Source organism: Nannobrachium achirus (genome assembly GCF_963921795.1).
Source record: "Nannobrachium achirus genome assembly, chromosome: 18".
NCBI lineage: Eukaryota > Metazoa > Chordata > Actinopteri > Myctophiformes > Myctophidae > Nannobrachium > Nannobrachium achirus.
In genome coordinates this window covers 14,922,749-14,940,176 of record NC_137825.1, presented here as the reverse complement: position 1 = coordinate 14,940,176, position 17,428 = coordinate 14,922,749, and the positions used below count along the sequence as shown (strand labels likewise).

General features: G+C 42.3%; 2 protein-coding genes across 2 annotated transcripts; one reads left to right on the top strand and one right to left on the bottom strand.

Moving 5' to 3' along the window:
* Positions 1 to 616: 616 nt before the first annotated feature.
* Positions 617 to 6,017, top strand: gch2 (GTP cyclohydrolase 2). Its single transcript, XM_080746963.1, has 6 exons — positions 617 to 1,132; positions 2,555 to 2,664; positions 3,058 to 3,113; positions 3,942 to 3,973; positions 4,580 to 4,664; positions 4,857 to 6,017. The coding sequence occupies exons 1-6, from the start codon at positions 778 to 780 to the stop codon at positions 4,984 to 4,986; spliced, it is 768 nt and encodes a 255-aa protein (XP_080603089.1). The 5' UTR covers positions 617 to 777; the 3' UTR covers positions 4,987 to 6,017.
* Positions 6,018 to 10,308: 4,291 nt separating this feature from the next.
* cript (cysteine-rich PDZ-binding protein) lies at positions 10,309 to 17,138 on the bottom strand. Its single transcript, XM_080748065.1, has 5 exons — positions 17,035 to 17,138; positions 16,123 to 16,188; positions 15,403 to 15,457; positions 14,049 to 14,152; positions 10,309 to 13,532 (listed from the first exon to the last, which is right to left on the bottom strand). Exons 1-5 carry the CDS (start codon positions 17,048 to 17,050, stop codon positions 13,468 to 13,470), a joined length of 306 nt encoding a protein of 101 aa, XP_080604191.1. The 5' UTR covers positions 17,051 to 17,138; the 3' UTR covers positions 10,309 to 13,467.
* Positions 17,139 to 17,428: the final 290 nt, after the last annotated feature.

Here is a 17,428-nt window from a genome sequence, read left to right as displayed (position 1 = left end):
CATTCCCGGCCGAGCCGCACGTTTTGATGTATATATTGCGGGGGTGGCGTAAATGGTGCGGGACTAGTAGCGTGCCGAAGTTTAGGCTACAGACACGGACGGACGGAGACCCACACACACGGCCACGTATAGGGAGCTTGTGTTCCACACAGCTCCAAAAACTGTGAGCACCTTTTCCACCACTGCATGTAAATGAGCTAGAGTAGCCACTGGCCAGAAGCTACCAGAAGAAGCTACCAGATTCTATTCTGGAAGCTAGCTACTGGTCTAATTTTCTCAATGGAAGTGTGTAGGCGGGATTTAAGTCTGCTGCAGATTACTTGTTTTAGGCTACTATATTGCTTTTAAAATCTGCCATATATTATAGACTGGTTAAAAATAATCCTTTATTGATTCGTTTAAACAAGTTCCGGATTGCAGCTTTAACTCATCGGTGACGATTTTGACGAAACTAAAACTAAATGTTTTGATTTGGTCACCACGCCGGTTCGTGACGAATGGTGAAGTTATGCAAACTGTGGGCGGTGGGTTGGACACTGGGCATGAGGGAGGCTGTGTGCGCGGGGAAGGCTATATAAAAGCCTGCGCGCTTTGACCGGCGACATGGCACAGGACGCACAGGACGCACAGCCGCTCCAAAACGACACCTACTTGTCACCAAAATAAAAAAAAATTAAATACATTAATAGTAGCCAAAGAGGCCTAAAGTTTAACACATTACATAGACTAGGTTATTTCCTCCCCGAGACAAAACGCTCACTACGATTCCCATCAGAGATGATGAACGGCCACTGCAACGGGAAGGTGAGCGACATCGTGGCGGAGTTCCACTGCACCAACGGCGGCTTCGGCGAGCATCAGCTGGCGGCGATCGAGGCGAAGAAGTCGGCGCTGCAGCTCCAGCAGCAGCAGCAGCTCCAGCAGCGGGGGAAGCTGCAGCACCTTAACGGGGACACGGGGTCCCGCAAGGCGGAGGAGGACGCCGGGAGGCTGCCCTCCCTGGAGGCGGCGTACAGCTCCATCCTGCGGGAGCTGGGAGAGGACACGGACCGCCAGGGACTGCTGCGCACGCCGCTGCGCGCCGCCAAAGCCATGCAGTTCCTCACCAAGGGCTACCACGAAAACATCTATGGTAAGGAAGGACGAATACATACAAAATAAAACCAGGCTACTGTAACTACAACCCGTATCTTTTAACCACTGCCCTGCCTGGCATAAGTGGCATTCGATTCGATTCCTGTTATGCCCATAACAGTTATGGGCATGTCATACACAATTAAAATAAGTGTAAAGCCTCTATCAGAGAGAGTCCATGGTGAAGAGCTATTCACTTCACCGCGTTGTAGTTTCCTAGCTATCACCTAGACTTTGTTATGTATTTCTAGGTGATAGCTAGAAAACGACACCGCGGTGAAGTGAATAGCTCTTCACCCTGGACTCTGATAGAGGCTTTACAACTTGTTTTTTAAACATGTTCCAAAAATGCCAAAGGACTTAAAAGGTTAAATGAATAGGTCTCTTTATGGGCTTAATAAAGGTGTCTCTTTCAGATAGGATGGGATAGATAGATAGAGACACACACACACACACACACACACACACACACACACACACACACACACACACACACACACACACACACACACACACACACACACACACACAGTTTAGTTTAGTTGGTAAAACAATGACACTAGTTTTTTCCCAGTGTCATGCACACTACAACCTGTTATGGGAAGGTTTGCCTCAAGTCAAAGCTGAAATAAATATTTATCTCTTACTGTTAACAGCTCGCCCGTACTCTACTCTATGGCTAATCTATAATACATCCCCATGGGACCACTACCCTCTCGCTGAAAATAACACGCTACTTTGAAAGCTGTAATAATCCGGGATTCGAACCCTGTCTTTGTATGTGAGACCAAACCTCTACTACTCAAGAGGCAAACCCCTCCCTTCCCAGTGTCAATATTACTCTTTGAGCTTCAACCAGTACTGTAGGTGTCTAACCCTAACCCTAACCCTAACCTTGCCCAACACAAGGGTCTACATTTCTCAGTGGAAGAGTAGCACTGCAGATGTAATTATCCCATATTAACATACTCTAACACAGTGTTTCTCAAACTTTAAAATGTCATGGTTTCCCCCTTAACTCTGACAGTGCAGAAATGGAACTCTGACAGTGCACAAATGGAACTCTGACAGTGCACCAATGGAACCAAATGAACCCTGACGGGGTTCCATTTATACATTGTCAGAGTTATACAGACTTGTATGGGTCAATTTAGACCCCTTTAAAGGAACCCACAAGGTCCCTGGAATCCACTTTAAAGAACCACTGCTCTAACATACGTATTGTGTCAAATACATTTGTATTGATTAAAAACATGCTCAGGATTATACAGCTTTAAGTGCAAGTCAAGTTTTCACTTGAAACTAAAGTACATGTGGTCCTCCTACAACAAAGTGTTAGCTTTAAAGGTTTAACGCCCCAACTACACAATGAAATGGGTGTTGTCAGTGAACATGTGTCTGTGTTTATGTGTGTCCACAGACATCCTGAATGACGCCATATTCGACGAGGACCATGACGAGATGGTAATAGTTAAGGACATAGACATGTTCTCTCTGTGTGAACACCACTTGGTGCCGTTCTTTGGCAGGGTAAGTGTGGGGCACTTCAACTAATTGTTGCTTCTCCCAGGTAGATTAATTTAGATCACATTGTAGTTCATTGGGTTGCTTTAAAGCTAAAGGTAATTGCAACTGTAACATAGTTATATTGTATTAACATACTACATTACCATACAGATGTACTAGTTAGTTGAATTGCATTAGTATAGTCTACCATACAGATGTACTACTTATATTGTATCAGCACACTCATTTGGTTAAAATGTTCATTCATTCATGAAAGTAAATGACGGAATGCAGCTTTAACGTAGCTCGTGCGCACACCGACATGTACTCGTGACGCCAGCCATGTCATTTTGCATTAGTAGCCTCTGTACCGGCTGCGCGACCTTTTGACAGAGTGTCCACTGTTATCGCTTCTAGGTACATATTGGGTATCTGCCAAACAAAAAGGTGGTTGGACTGAGCAAGCTGGCAAGGTAAGCCACACACACACACACACACACACACACACACACACACACACACACACACACACACACACACACACACACACACAAACACACAAACAAACGCGCACACACACATACACAGATACACACACTCTCTCTCTACCTCTATCTTCCTCTCTCTCGCTGTGAAAGTGTGAAAGTGGCCACAATGTCTGGTTGTACGTTGGTGTTATTGCCGACTGGCTGCGTTCTTCTGTTATCTCAGTGCATTGACCTGGAGGCTTAGACTCTAAGCCCTGTGGCCAATATCTCCGTCCTCTCATCCAGCCTGTCCGGCCATGAGAAAATCCCGAGCTGTGGGAATCACCCTGATGTGATCACAGTGTTTCTCTGTCCGTCTCTTTCTTGTCCATTTCTAGATCCACAAACAGACAGACAGAGAGACAAGAGAGACAGAGACATTGCCCTGTCAAAGCACTGGGGCTCTTATGCAAAAAAAAAAGGAGGGGGATGGGGGGGGGGGGGGCATACAGTAAAAGATACACTGCTTTGTCAGCTTCAGGAACAAGCTGAAACCCCCTGGGTTCATTTGGGGTCAGTGGGTTCATATCAGGACATTTGGCGGCTAGGATAAGTCGCAAACAGTCGACCGATCGTGTTCTCTTAATGCCCTCTAACGGACTTTGCTGCGTGTCCCTGTCACACTCTCCCCGTTTCCTGTCTATCTACACGTGTACTATCAAGAAAAGCCACCCAAAAACTATATATATATATATATATATATATATATATAGAGAGAGAGAGAGAGAGACGTGTCTGATCACAAATTAACTAGCTCTTTCATTCTGGTTGTAGGATTGTAGAGATCTTCAGCCGAAGGCTTCAAGGTAAGACACACTTTTTATTAAGTTTCATAGACTACATGGTTAGGACATTGAGGTATCAATCAGTATTAAGGGGGTTCCAGACGGTACGCGGCCACCGCGTCCTAGTAATTCATTTTCAATGGGAGGCGGGCAGTTATTTTGGCTGCGCGGAGAAGTTTAGGGGTGGCGAGGCGGGCGGGCGCGGTTCCGTGAAATCACTGCGTTCGTACATGCGTACGTGGGAGGCGAGAGCTGGATTGTGTATCACCGCGGTGTGGTCCCTGCGGATCCTAGCGGGAGCCCCCGCGGCAACCGCTGCCCGTCTGTAGGGCCCTTTAATATTGCAATCTCCTGCGTGAGAAACCAGACATCTACTGCTCATCCAAGAGGGAATCCCCCGCCACTTGTCAGGGGAGATATAGGTCTTATGAGTTTCAATGTCAACCAGTAGTAGGTTGACACGACATACAGACAACCAGGGTCTAAAATGCCGCAGTGGAAGAGTTAGGTAGACCTCCAATACCAGATGGTACTAGTTGTGTTAGCATTAACATGCTCTACCATACTGATTGAAGCTTTTAAATGTCATCTCCGTCTTGACGGCTCAACATTCTGTCTCTCCTTCAGTTCAAGAGAGGCTCACAAAGCAGATCGCCACGGCGATATCAGAAGCTCTGCAGCCGCGGGGGGTTGCTGTGGTGGTCGAGGCAGCGTGAGTACACAATGTACACACACTCACACACACACACACACCGACACCAGTGTTTACAGTCCAAAGATGGAATTCTCTAAAGCTGCTCAAAATATTTCAGCAGTACAGTTGAGCACATGTTGACCCCATGAGCAGGTCACGCTCGGCGACCCGTGTTGAAAGACTTGTGTGTGTGTGTTCTGTGTGTTGCAGGCACATGTGCATGGTGATGCGAGGCGTCCAGAAGATTAACAGCCGCACAGTGACCAGCACCATGTTAGGTTTTTTCAGAGAAGACCCCAAAACCAGGGAAGAGTTCCTCACACTTATAAAGAGCGCTTAGCAACTGGCACGCGTGACCAACTTCCTTTATTTATACTTAACTGTGGTTTGCGTGCCGGTGTGGCGTACCGGCAGATAGCAGATCTACAAGGTCGTAACGAGCTCGTAGATCGGATATTTTCGGTGTGCAACACAATGCGCATTAAAGGTATAAAATAAGGCATAACTCCACAGCGCTTGTATTTATCATTTCCAGACGTCAGGAGGTTCGGATGGATCCGCATTTTAGCGGCAGATGACTTAAAGCTACAGTCCATGACTTTATTTTTTATTGAGTAAATGTTATTTTGAACAATCTATATGGAATGCGTTCTCGCAGGGGGACTCAGGTTTGAATCCCGGGTAGATTGTGAAAGTTGTTGGATTGCAGGTTTAAAACCCATGACCAATAATATCTGGTATGAATCTGGATCTATGTAAGCGCTGCCCCTGGCTTATAGAAGGATACACACATACACACTCTTAACAGCTTCATCGGAAACGGTTTCCTGGATTTCCTCTTCATAGATCTGTTATGGTAATCATGGTCGATCTTGTTGCTAGGATCACTGACAATCAGACAGAGACTGTAAATCCATGGTGCCTTAACTAGTCTCTGTCAGAGACCAATGCTGTCTTATAGGGGGATATTGTTTTTAGTTTTAATAAATTAAAGTATAAAGATATAATGTTGCACATGCCTTAGATTGATAGGGATTTTTATATGAATTTATTTTCTTCTGTTGGGAACATTTCCTATGGTGCTCTTTGTATTTAGTGGTCAGTTCATAGAAATGTATGAACGACCAACAAATAACAAAAAAGCGCTGACTTGAAATACTTGATAGATCCATTTACATTTGTAAATATTTGTACTGTAACAAATTGTTGTTTGTTTAAATGATGCATTATATTTGGTAAACGTTGTTTTATCTGGGTTTGTCACCTTTTTCAGACAATTTGCCTCTCGTCTTGTCTAGCATCATTTTAGTTTTTAGCAGTCAGCATTGTATGGTGTTGCTGTTGTATAGTGTTCTCTGGCAAAATAAACTAATATAAATACAATAATATGTGTGTGTGTGTGTGTGTGTGTGTGTGTGAACTGGGGAGGGCGATATGGTGATAATTATCGTTGAGACGATACAATGTCTCCACGATATGCCTTTTCAGAGGTATCGTATATATCGTGATACAATTGAGGGAGCCTTGTAAAAGATCCTGTTTAATTGTTAATACAGAGATTCATTGCAGAATTCAATTTAAACCTGCATTTTGGTCTAAATCAGTAGTTCTCAAAATGTCAAATGTCAAGGTCTCCACTTAGCTCTGTTACGGGTCCATTTGGTTTAATTTGTATACTGTCAGAGTTACATACTTGTAAAGTTCAATTTAGACCTCCCAAAAGGAACCCAGGGAGCCTTTTATTTGCCGAGGTGCATATCCGGTACCATTTAAACCCTCTATAATTGGTAAAAGTACTTATAGTATACATACTTGATACTGTCTTTTTTCACTCTCTATAAATGTCTTTACGGAAAAGAAAATAGCTGATCTACAAGCTCACAACGCGCTTGTTATCGTTATCGCCCCAGAATAATGGATTTTGATTATCGCGGTAATATCGCAAATCGCAATTTCCTTTGTCACAATCATTGTGAACCATGAAAATGTCATATCGTCCCATCCCTACCTTTAACCGAGGCAAAAGGTCAATCAAGGCCAGTTTGCTTAATGCTAATTTGGTGTGGAACCAGGCAACATAAGCATAAGTGATGGTGGTGTTACTATCTTCTCTCGTCTCGTTCCCCAGCAACAGGGCTTTGCGCTTGGTCGTGTAACAACGGTAATACTGGATAATATTGTAATGTGATATGAACAGTCTACTGCCAAGGACTCTTGGAACCACAGGACATGAGATTAGCATATTCATCAAGTGGCCACAATAGCTAGTGGATTGATTCAGTGTTGTATCAACAGAAAAATTATATGCAGCTTGGATGATTACCTGTAGGGGTACAACTGTTAATCAAACTCATTGATTTATATTAATCGATTATACATTTTCTTTTTAATATATTTTAATTTAAAAAATAAATGTATATTTTTTTAAACATGAGCAAAAAATAACAGCTCTACAATCTCACAACTCATCCAAGATGTTGCATTGTGAAGTGTTGCGAGCTTGTAGATTGGCTCCAAATTTAGCTTGACACTGTTGTACAAGTAGGTCAAGTGGTTAATCAGGCTAATAATTGATTTATTTGATTATTAAAAGATCTATTAAAATGTGTTCACATTGGTTCATTGGTGTATACGAAAACTATCGATATTAGCAGCCATAATTAATTACCAGCCAAACATTACTGACGCCACATGCCAACTTAACCAATAACCACTTACAGGGATATTCCACTTTCAAAAAAACTTTTGGTCACTTTATCATCTAATCAGGCTTTTATGAACACCCTGAACAGTTTTTAATTTACTTCATTCAATATTGAGATATTTGATGTAAATGTTATCTGCCCCCCAGGCGCAGGGCCTCTCCACATACACACCCATTGTAACTTCAAACTTCGTTTTAACCATGATAGACTCATTAAAAACACCCATTATTTTTTCTGGTGACTAATAATACCCTCCTAATATGTGAGCAGGCTGTGTTTTCTCAATAACCTTTTTCATTTATTTTTTATAATTCTTTGGGAAAATGAGAAAAATTAAATACAAAACAAAATTATTAAAAATAAATGAAAAATGTTTTCGAAAAAACAGTAGTATGAAAAATAATGGGTGTTTTTGATGAATCTATCATGGTTAAAATGGAGTTTGAAGTTACAATGGGTGTGTCTGTGGAGAGGCCCTGAGCCCGGGGAGGCAGACCCATGCAAGGCAGAGTTTTTGGAGCTGTGTGAAACACAGGCTCCCTATACGTAGCTTTGTGGGTCTGTGTGTGTGTGTGTGTGTGTCTGTATGTAGCCTGAACTTCCTAAACTTCGGCACGCTACTAGTCCCACAGTTTTGCCACCACACACTCGCGCCATATGTCAAATCGACCGGCTTACTCGGGAATCGTGGGCTAGTAACTTGCTAAGAGAAAGGTTCAATAGTTTAATTGACATTAATTTATTAGTGAATACATTTTCCCCATTGACTTATAATGGGAATCGCAAAAACTCACATTCAATTATTTGTCTCTCGCAAACCATAGGGGCTAGAGTTTCAAGACTTGGAGAGGAGGTTCATAATGATTTCAAGGATTAAATAAAAAATAATTGTGTCATTTGGCCGCATGGTGGCGCCATAACACCCCACTTTACGTTTTGGCCTGTAACTCTTGAACCGTAGGTCGGAAAATTAAAAATCTTTTTTCCCTGGATTCCTTGGGTCATGACGCATCTCCCCATATAGGCCACGCCCATTTGCGCCATGATAGATTTTCCGCCATCTTGAATTTTCTCCAAAACACACTTTTTGCTCCTTTTCCTACATATTTTCTTCAAATGTCACAAAAATCGGTACACATGATCCACACACACACACACACACACACACACACACACACACAGCTCCACTTCACACGGGTGTGATTTTTTTTTTAAAGTGGAATATCCCTTTAAGCAAGGGTTTGTAGATCTGCTTCATCTGAGCATTTATAACATGTTTACTGCTATAAATAGGGACGTGCTTCATACAGTGAATGAATGCAACACAATACAACACCATCATTACACACACTTATATTAGAAGAACCAGAGGGCCTGAGGGAGCGCAGGGCTTTTAAATGTCACAAGGAGCTTGCTGCTAAGTGCCACCGACAGTCTCTGATCTACAACATCTGACCCCCAGGGAAGGCGGGTCCACAAACCCAAGGCTAAAGCCTGTGCTGCACCATAATCATGGATAATCATATAACCAGTTTATGTAATGGATTCTATTTATCCTGCATGGCCATCGTCAGGGGCGTCACAAGGGGTAGCAAAGTGGGACTGAGTTACCAGGGCCCAAGGTGGAGGGGCCCTAGTAACTTTAGCTATTGAAAAATAGCAGATATACAAGCTCGCAGCGCGGCACTCGGTGCCGCACTGCGAGCTTGTAGATCTGCTATTTTTTTGAAAAGCCGTGAAAATGTGCGCAAATCTATGAATATATGTATTTTTTAAGCGAACATTTGTAACTCAAATTTTGCTTCTGGGGGGTCCCTGGAACTAAATATTTTGAGATGGGGGTCTGTGGCCAAATACATATCATCTTGGGGGTCCTTCACCTGAAAACGTTTGAGCACCACTGACATAGAAACATAAGTTTCTTGCACACATTTTCAAGATTTTTCAAAAATAGCAGATCTACAAGCTCGCTGCGTGGCACTCGGTGCCGCACTGTGAGCTTGTATATCTGCTATTTTTCAATAGTTAACATTCATGGTGGGCCCCACAGTGAATCCTTGTACCCAGGGCCCATAATTTGGTGTGACGCCCCTGGCCATCGTGACTGGTGTAGGTTCTATACCAATGACGAAGGCCAAACAGAACAAATATGGACACTGGGGACTGCCCCATAGGTCGAACTCCCGTTGGGCCGAACAGCGTCGGCAGGTTACTGAGGGTAGGGTTAGGGTTAGGTTTTAGTGGTCGATCCAAAGGGTGTTCGACCTAACGACATGTTACCTGGATATTATGACCAAGGTGGCATTTCTCTAACTTTATTTACTAGAGTACCCCTGTTATATTTCTTCTGCAGAGGACGGCCAAAACCTTCTTCCCAAAATACAGATTCATTTAGTGTTTCTGTATTCCCCCACCCCCCAAGGGTGTTCTCCTTCTTTGTGCTTGTTTTTCCATTTGTTTCAAACACTTTTTTTGGCTTTCATATTCAAAAGCGTCTCAGATTCTTTCTCAGAAGATACAGCAGGCTAGCTGACATTGACAACTTGCTTTTCAATCATGGGTAGCCGATGTAGTATAATGGCAATAAAGTATTTAAAATATTTCAAAAGTGTACAGTAGTTTCCAGATTTAACAGATTTCATGAACGTGGAATGCAATTAGTTTTTAAGCGATATCAGGCAAAATTAATATATTGGTTTACCCCCATAGGAGTATCCAAAAGTACTCCTACGGGTACCGATACCCCCATTTGAGAACCACTGCTTTACGCAATGGACTAAAATGATACACAAATCCATCAAGGCAGAAGCAAACATCAAACAGTGTGAATGTGACCATATTGAATGTTTTAATACACTTGAAATGACAAAACAATATGTACAGGTGAAAGCATGTCACTTTAGATTTTAACCACTTTAATCATTATTTTAAACTTTACCTATTGAATAATAGCGGATATTCGAAAATAGCAGATCTGCAAGCTCATATCGCGGCACTGAGTGCTGCGCCATGAGCTTTAGGATCTGCTATTTTTGAAAAAAAAAACATTTGTGCAAATCTTTGAATATATATATATTTTTAAATCAAACATTTGTAACTCAAATCTTGGCTTCTGGGGGTCCCTGGAACAACATGTTTTGAGATGGGGGTCCAGCGGCCAAATGTATATGATTTTAGGGGTCCTTGACATGAAAAGGTTTGAGAACCACTGATCATAAATATAGAGACATACATTAAGATGATAACAGAGCTGTCAGAGAGTTGTCAGAGTATTACAGTGTGGCCACTAGGGTTGCAACCTGACTAATTGATTAAATCAATTGTAAAAAAATAATAGATTTTAATAAAAGAACAGATTTTCAAAAACAGCTACAAGCTCACAACGCAGCACAGTGCAATGCGTTGAGCTTGTAGATCGGCTATTCTCCATTTTCTTTTTTTTACACTGTTGTACAAGGTATAAAATAGGGCTTCAGTGTTTAATCAGACTGATGTTTATTATTTAAATAACTATTCAAAAAGTTAAAAAATTATAATTGTAGATAAATAAATACATTTAAAAATCTATGGTAGCTATGGAAATAATGTATAGTTGCAGCCCTAGCCCACACTGAAAGTCACTGTATGGTCATAAATGTGGCCATTGCGGTCCATCTCAGTTTACAATTCTATTGATCTAACTAGTGTAGCCTTTTCAAAACACAGCAACATGGATAGCAGCAGAAATACACCTTTAGCTATCTTTTTCGACACTTTCAGCTTTATTTCCATTAGGTAGGAGTGTGTAGAGCCAGGAAGCGGAGCCAGGAAGCGGAGGGATGAGAGGGAGAAAAGACAAAACAAAATGGAGACGGTTCTTTTACCACCTAATAAGTCTGATTTATATTTGTGTCTCATTGCTAAAACAGACGACCTACAACCTCACAACACGCTGTAAGCTTGTAGATAAGTTGTTTTTGCCATTTGCATGCGACACAAGCATAGACAGTTTGGTTATTTATTTTCACGTTCAGTCGATTTGGACAATACAGATTTGAGGAACGGCGTTACCAGCTGGGATCTGAAACTACTCGACATTTTATCCAGTGAAGCAGTAAGGTAAGGACTTGACAAATGATCTGTAAACTATTCTACCTTGCGTTGACCAACACCTCTGACTGAGACCCACACCCTGTCTTGTCTCACATGTCTCTCCACTCTCTGCCCTTGGTTTCATTTTGAAATAAAAACAAAATAAATGCCATAAAAAAGAAGTAAAGGCTAGACAACAGATCATTGTGGCCTCACCCTTAAAAAGTCTATAATAGGAAAAAGCAAACCTCATTCCCAGTTTTATCTCCGTCTCACAAGGAGATACCTGGAAAAGAACTACTGCCTGAAGCAGTCTGGCATAGCCAGACGATCATAGAGCTCCACCTACCGATACATCTGGGGACTAGGCCTGGGGCGGTATCGACATTTTGTTACCGCGATTACCGTCTTCCCATTTACCGACGGTACTGCGGTAATTACCGCACCCCCGTATCTATTAATTAAGGTTCGGCGATAAGCCAAAATATTGCAATCATCTTCCCTAAAGTCGCCTCTCCACAGTGGAGAGGCGACACAGCCTGACCGCCCGAGTTATACTTCTCCGTACAGCACAGCGGGTATGGCTTTGAAAGGAGCAGATCTACAAGCTCACAACACATTGCATCCGCGACGCGTTCTGAGCTTTTAGATCTGCACTGTCGGGTTACCATAGTAACGTAGGCTAGCTAGTAGGCTTTTCAGACACAAACAGCTGTGTGAACAAACCAGAAGAGGAAGGGTAGTCAGATCGTGTACAGTGATTCTGTAAACTCACGTCACGTCTCAACTCTCAAATCCCAGTGATTGAGTGGTGCTATATACAGGTTTTAGTTACAAGACTTGACAGAAAAGGTTATAAAATCTCCGACGCGCCGCCGAACGGGCACAACGTGCGACGCGATGGAAAAAGTAAAATAGTTTCATTTTCGGCTTTAGTCCACGCGGCCCGCGCTCCGCCAGTAATCCGTATGAATAAAAAAAGATATGCCACAACACAAGGTATGTATTAACATCCTTGTGTCGAGTGGATTACAAAGAAAGTTTACGCTGCTCTGTACTCCTCTACGCAGGCAGCTGCAGGAGTGACTGTCTGTGTCTGAGTGAGAGTGACGTATGTGGCTTCCAAACTGTGGTACACGGCCCAGAGCAGAGCGGCATGGAGCGCATGCGGTCCTCGCTTCTCCCCTGTTTTAAAACTCGCTTGTTTTCCAATAAAAAATAGACTTTTTTTTGTCTTTTTTTACCGCGGTAAGCACACTGACACCGCGGTAGACCTCGGTTTACCGCGGTACGGCGGTACGGCGGTTACCGTGTCCAACCCTACTGGGGACATCTAGATCCAATGTAGGGGTTTAAAAATAACCACATGGCAGAACCAACCAATGCAAAGGCGTTAGGGTAGTCCTTCATTTTTGGAAGGTATCATGATTGCATCTCAAAGCCGCATGCATAGGTTTACTCTTTACAAAAAGAAGAGTAAAGGAGATGAACCACTTGAACCCGGCATTCCTATTCCTGGGCATTTCATAATAGGCGAACGTTCTGTGAAAAATGGGACACGTTGTGTGCTTGTAGATCGGCTATTTCCGTCAAAAACATGGTGGTCGTGAACAAAAGATGGGAGGAAATTCTGTCCCGTCAAATCTTGTCGCTGTTCTAGCTCCGACCTTTAGTTTAGATTTCCTCAGATGTATCAGTAGGCAGAGATCTCCAAACGTGTGGCTATGTACAGTAAGTACTAGAAGTAAAGTAGTGGACTACACGTTGTCTGCCCAGCCTTCCGGGAAACCTCTAGTAGCCCTGACCTTCCTCTTGTCCAGCATAGGGAGAAGCATCTATAGGTTCAATCACTAACATACACACAAAAGAAAAATATTGTGTATGTGTGCACAACACACATACACACGCCTGGAAAGAATGTGTGGCGTTCCAGCTGGTTTTATAATGTCACAAAAGGGAGGAGTACACACACCTCCCATTCCTCCGTTCACCCCTTCCTTGCGTTCATCCTTCTCTACCGAGATTTTTGTTCTTCTCAAACACTGTCAGACAGATGTCTGTTTGTAGTTCTTGGTGTCCAGAACCTTCCTTCCACACATGGCGCAGATCCCTAGAACGATAGTCGGGGTAGCAAGAACAACGGCAAAGTCAGTTCATAAGTAGAGAGAATATGGGAGAAAATATCATTGTCTACAATGCATACAAGCATATTTTTTTTTACTTTTTGTGCTTCCTAGCTTTTCAATACACAAATACATTTTTTTTTTTCACCCTGCAATCCTATAGTAGCTTCTCTGGAGACATAACCTCAATTAGATTTTTGTTTTAATCCTTCCCTTCCCAGAGACTAGGAACCACTCTGACTGAATATTTTATTTATGTGGTATAGTGTGTTAATTAAATAGCTAAACATAATGCTTGGCCAAGGAGCTTGGTCTTGGCCTTATGATGTTTTCTGACAATCTGAATAATATAGACTCTAGACACCACTTGGTAAAGCCTGGTATTTATTGTTTTGAGTACAGCGTGGTTCTAGAACACAAGCTCCCCTCTTATCTTTGTGTTCGCCCCAGAAAAGGGCCGCTGAGGTTCAAGTGGTTAATGGATACATGGATAAAGTGTTTACCTTTCTTATAGGCACATCCCTGGCAGTAGTGTGAGCCAGACTGGTGCACAGAGCTCTTACAGATCCTGCAGATGGCAAAACCAGTCTTGCTGTAAGGGTCAAACCTGAGAGGGACGAAAATGCAGGGTCACAAAGAAACATTCCCAGTTAGCGCACAGGTTTGACAATAATGTTGCAGTTTAATATTTATTATTATATTACAACATGTATTTTGACATGTTGTTCTGGCCCTGGTCATGAAAATGGACATTGTCGTATCTCATCTGAATACCTTTTTAGTATTTGAGGAAAGCTGGAGATCAGAAAGTTTTAATGTCAACTTGTGTTTACTGCAGGGTGGGAATTTCATGGAGGCCATGAAGGCCATGGCCACTGTTGCCCCTCAGTTTGGCCGTGTGCCCCTCAAACCAATGGCATGCATGACCCGAGGCCACAGTGGCCTTAATGCCCCAGCTGACTGTACCACTTTCTCCTCTGTCTCCTTCTTGTCAATATGTAGACAGTAGACACCAGTGTCTCTTTCTGGTCGATATGTACACAGACACCAGTGTCTCTTTCTAGTCATGCAGACACCAGTTTCTTTTGTTGAGATTCTGAAATCTTAACTCCCTGAGTCCCCATCTTTAAACCAATCCAGTGACTTTGATTGGTGCAGGGCTGAGCATGGATCAGATTGTAAATACCATCATTTCTCTACATCATCCCTAACCCTTAAATTCAACAAATTCTTTCAATTGATGGCCTTCCTGTCCTGGCATTTGGCCTTTGTGCCCTCCAAAGGCCAAGTGGCCTTGCCCTTAAAATGTCAAAATTCCAGGCCTGGTTTACTGACATATCTAGTATAGCATAGTTCCCTCAAGCCGGGCCGGGAAACATATGGGCAAACATGTTGTGCATCTACATATTACATTTATATATTTTTTTACAGTCTAACCCTAACTTTCAAATATAAAGGCAATTGGCCTCATTCACAACATGTTTCTTAAACTGTTCTTACTTAAATTATTTATGAGAAGAGCCTACCATCAAACAATGTGGGATTCATGAGACATTACAGTAACATTCTCAAAGAGAGCACCAGCACTCACGGAACTGTCCTAAGGAACTTCTATTTTTATATGTTAAGTCGGAATAGTATGCTGGGGAGTAGCCAGCAACAACGGAAATGTTTCGGCTTCAAGGCGTCATCAGCTTATTATACAAGTGTAGTATTGTTGAAACGAGTTGGAGTCGTGCTTGCACCCTTGATAGGAGTTCTTGGGACATGCCTGTTGTTTCATAGGCAAACTATTATTTGCATACGCGGTATGGGCCACATGATTAAGACAGCAAAGTGTCCGTCTGCTCTGCTCACCTGGCCTTCTTGGATGTCAGCATCTTGTTCTCATTCAGCTTCCGTCCACCGCTCTCTATTTTGACAAACACAGAAAACACAGCATGACATAAGCTACACTTAACAATACCAAATCACCAAGTCAAACATAATACATACTAGGGCTGGGCGATATTAGGAAAACTTTCCATATTGGCTAACGTTGAATACCTCAATATCGATATTACTCACAATTATATCGTTTTTAATGTTTTTCTGCTTTAGGTCTATTGCCTGCCTAACCCAGGTAATGAATAGCATATCCATGCATACACACTGCACAGTACACATAGAATAAAAACATTTAATGCCTTATTTCCATTTTCCAACAATGGTTTTATTGAAATAACCACACATGGTTACAGATGGACTGCTTTGCATGTGCTATGTGCATGCATGTGTCTTTTAATTAATTTGACACATAAACCAATACCTCATTTCAAGCTGTCTTCGTCGTTATGTATACCTATTTCGCATGTAGATACCTCAATATAGGACATTTTCGATATATTGTCAAGCCTTAATACATATACATTTTGAAAATAAAAATAATGATAATGAATAGATTGTGTGGGTTTCAAACCAGGCCCATGATCATGCACATAACCCTTGATGGGACACGAACACAGATACGAAGTGTACTAGATAGAAAATGAAACAACATTCCACCTTCATCTCAAAACAATGTGACTTTTTACAAACCTGTCGTGTTTCTAGCTCCATCCTTCCAGGTGTCAGGGGTGATGACTTTACCAAGCTTCTTCTCGCCTGAAACATAAAAAACATGGCAGAATTGATATGATATGATTGTTCTGTTTTGTCTTTCAGTGTTATACAAGTTTTTTTTTAAAGGATCTCAATTGAAACAAGCCCCAGGCTTTTTGGGGGTTTATCCTTTTAGTCGACCGTGTACCAGTGATTGTGAACTGTACTGTCATGAAACTGTACCTTTTCCTGTGCAAACTTCTAACACATTTTTCAATCAATCAATGAGAGATTTTGTTAACATGGAAGATACATCAAACATATCTACTCTTTACATCAGTGGTTCTCAACCTGTGGTCCGCGGCGGGGCCCACCAGTGGTCCTTGACGGGGTTCCAGGTGGTCCCCAGGGAATGAGTTTGTAACCAAATGGACCCTTGGCCTTACAGATCTGGTACTGATTTCATGTTACGGCTCTCAGGAGTTAAATTATCGATAAACATGCGCATTACTTAATTTACAAAAAGTCTACACAATGAGAATGTAGAAGAATTGTTATTTTAATCAACGTTGGCCTGTTTATCTCTACCAACACATCAATACAGCATGGAACTGTGGTCAATGACAAAATCCTATGTAATGACAACAAAGAAAAAAACACTGCGTTTTGGTTCTGAGTCTAAATCTCATCAAATGGTGGTCCGTGGCTCAAATGCCGAATGAATAATGAACCCTGATATGGTTGAAACCCACTGGTTTAAGGTTATCACAGACGTAGTATGTATGTTTGTTATGTATGTTGTTAGTATGCATTTCAACAACAGCCACAGCTACACTAACGTTAGTAGCCAGTATATTTATTACGCAGATTTAAGTCAACCCAGTGAGGTAAAAGCAACACTCTTCTTACATTTTTCGCAAACCATGTTTTCGTCTTTCTTCGTTTCTTCTTCTCAAAGCTTTGTGTTGTTGTTTGTTTCTTCAGCGAAAAAACACTAGTGCTAACAGTTAGCCACTTCTTAGCTTAGCTTAATATTGTAAACTTCCGGTAGCGTCCTACTATTCTTCTTCTTCTTTTTCATTTCCGGCAGTGTGGACGCCGCACGGCGTATTACTGCCATCCTCCAAGAGTGTGCAGCCATACCGAGCCATACCCGTCTCCCATCCACTGGTGTTAGAAGTTTGCATAGGAAAGGGTACAGTTTCAGGTGTCAGGCATAATCGCCTATAACATTTTCGCCAGGTCTTTTCGCGGGGCACTTTTGCCGTGGAGGAGAGTCTTTTCACCTACCTGTCTGAGCCAT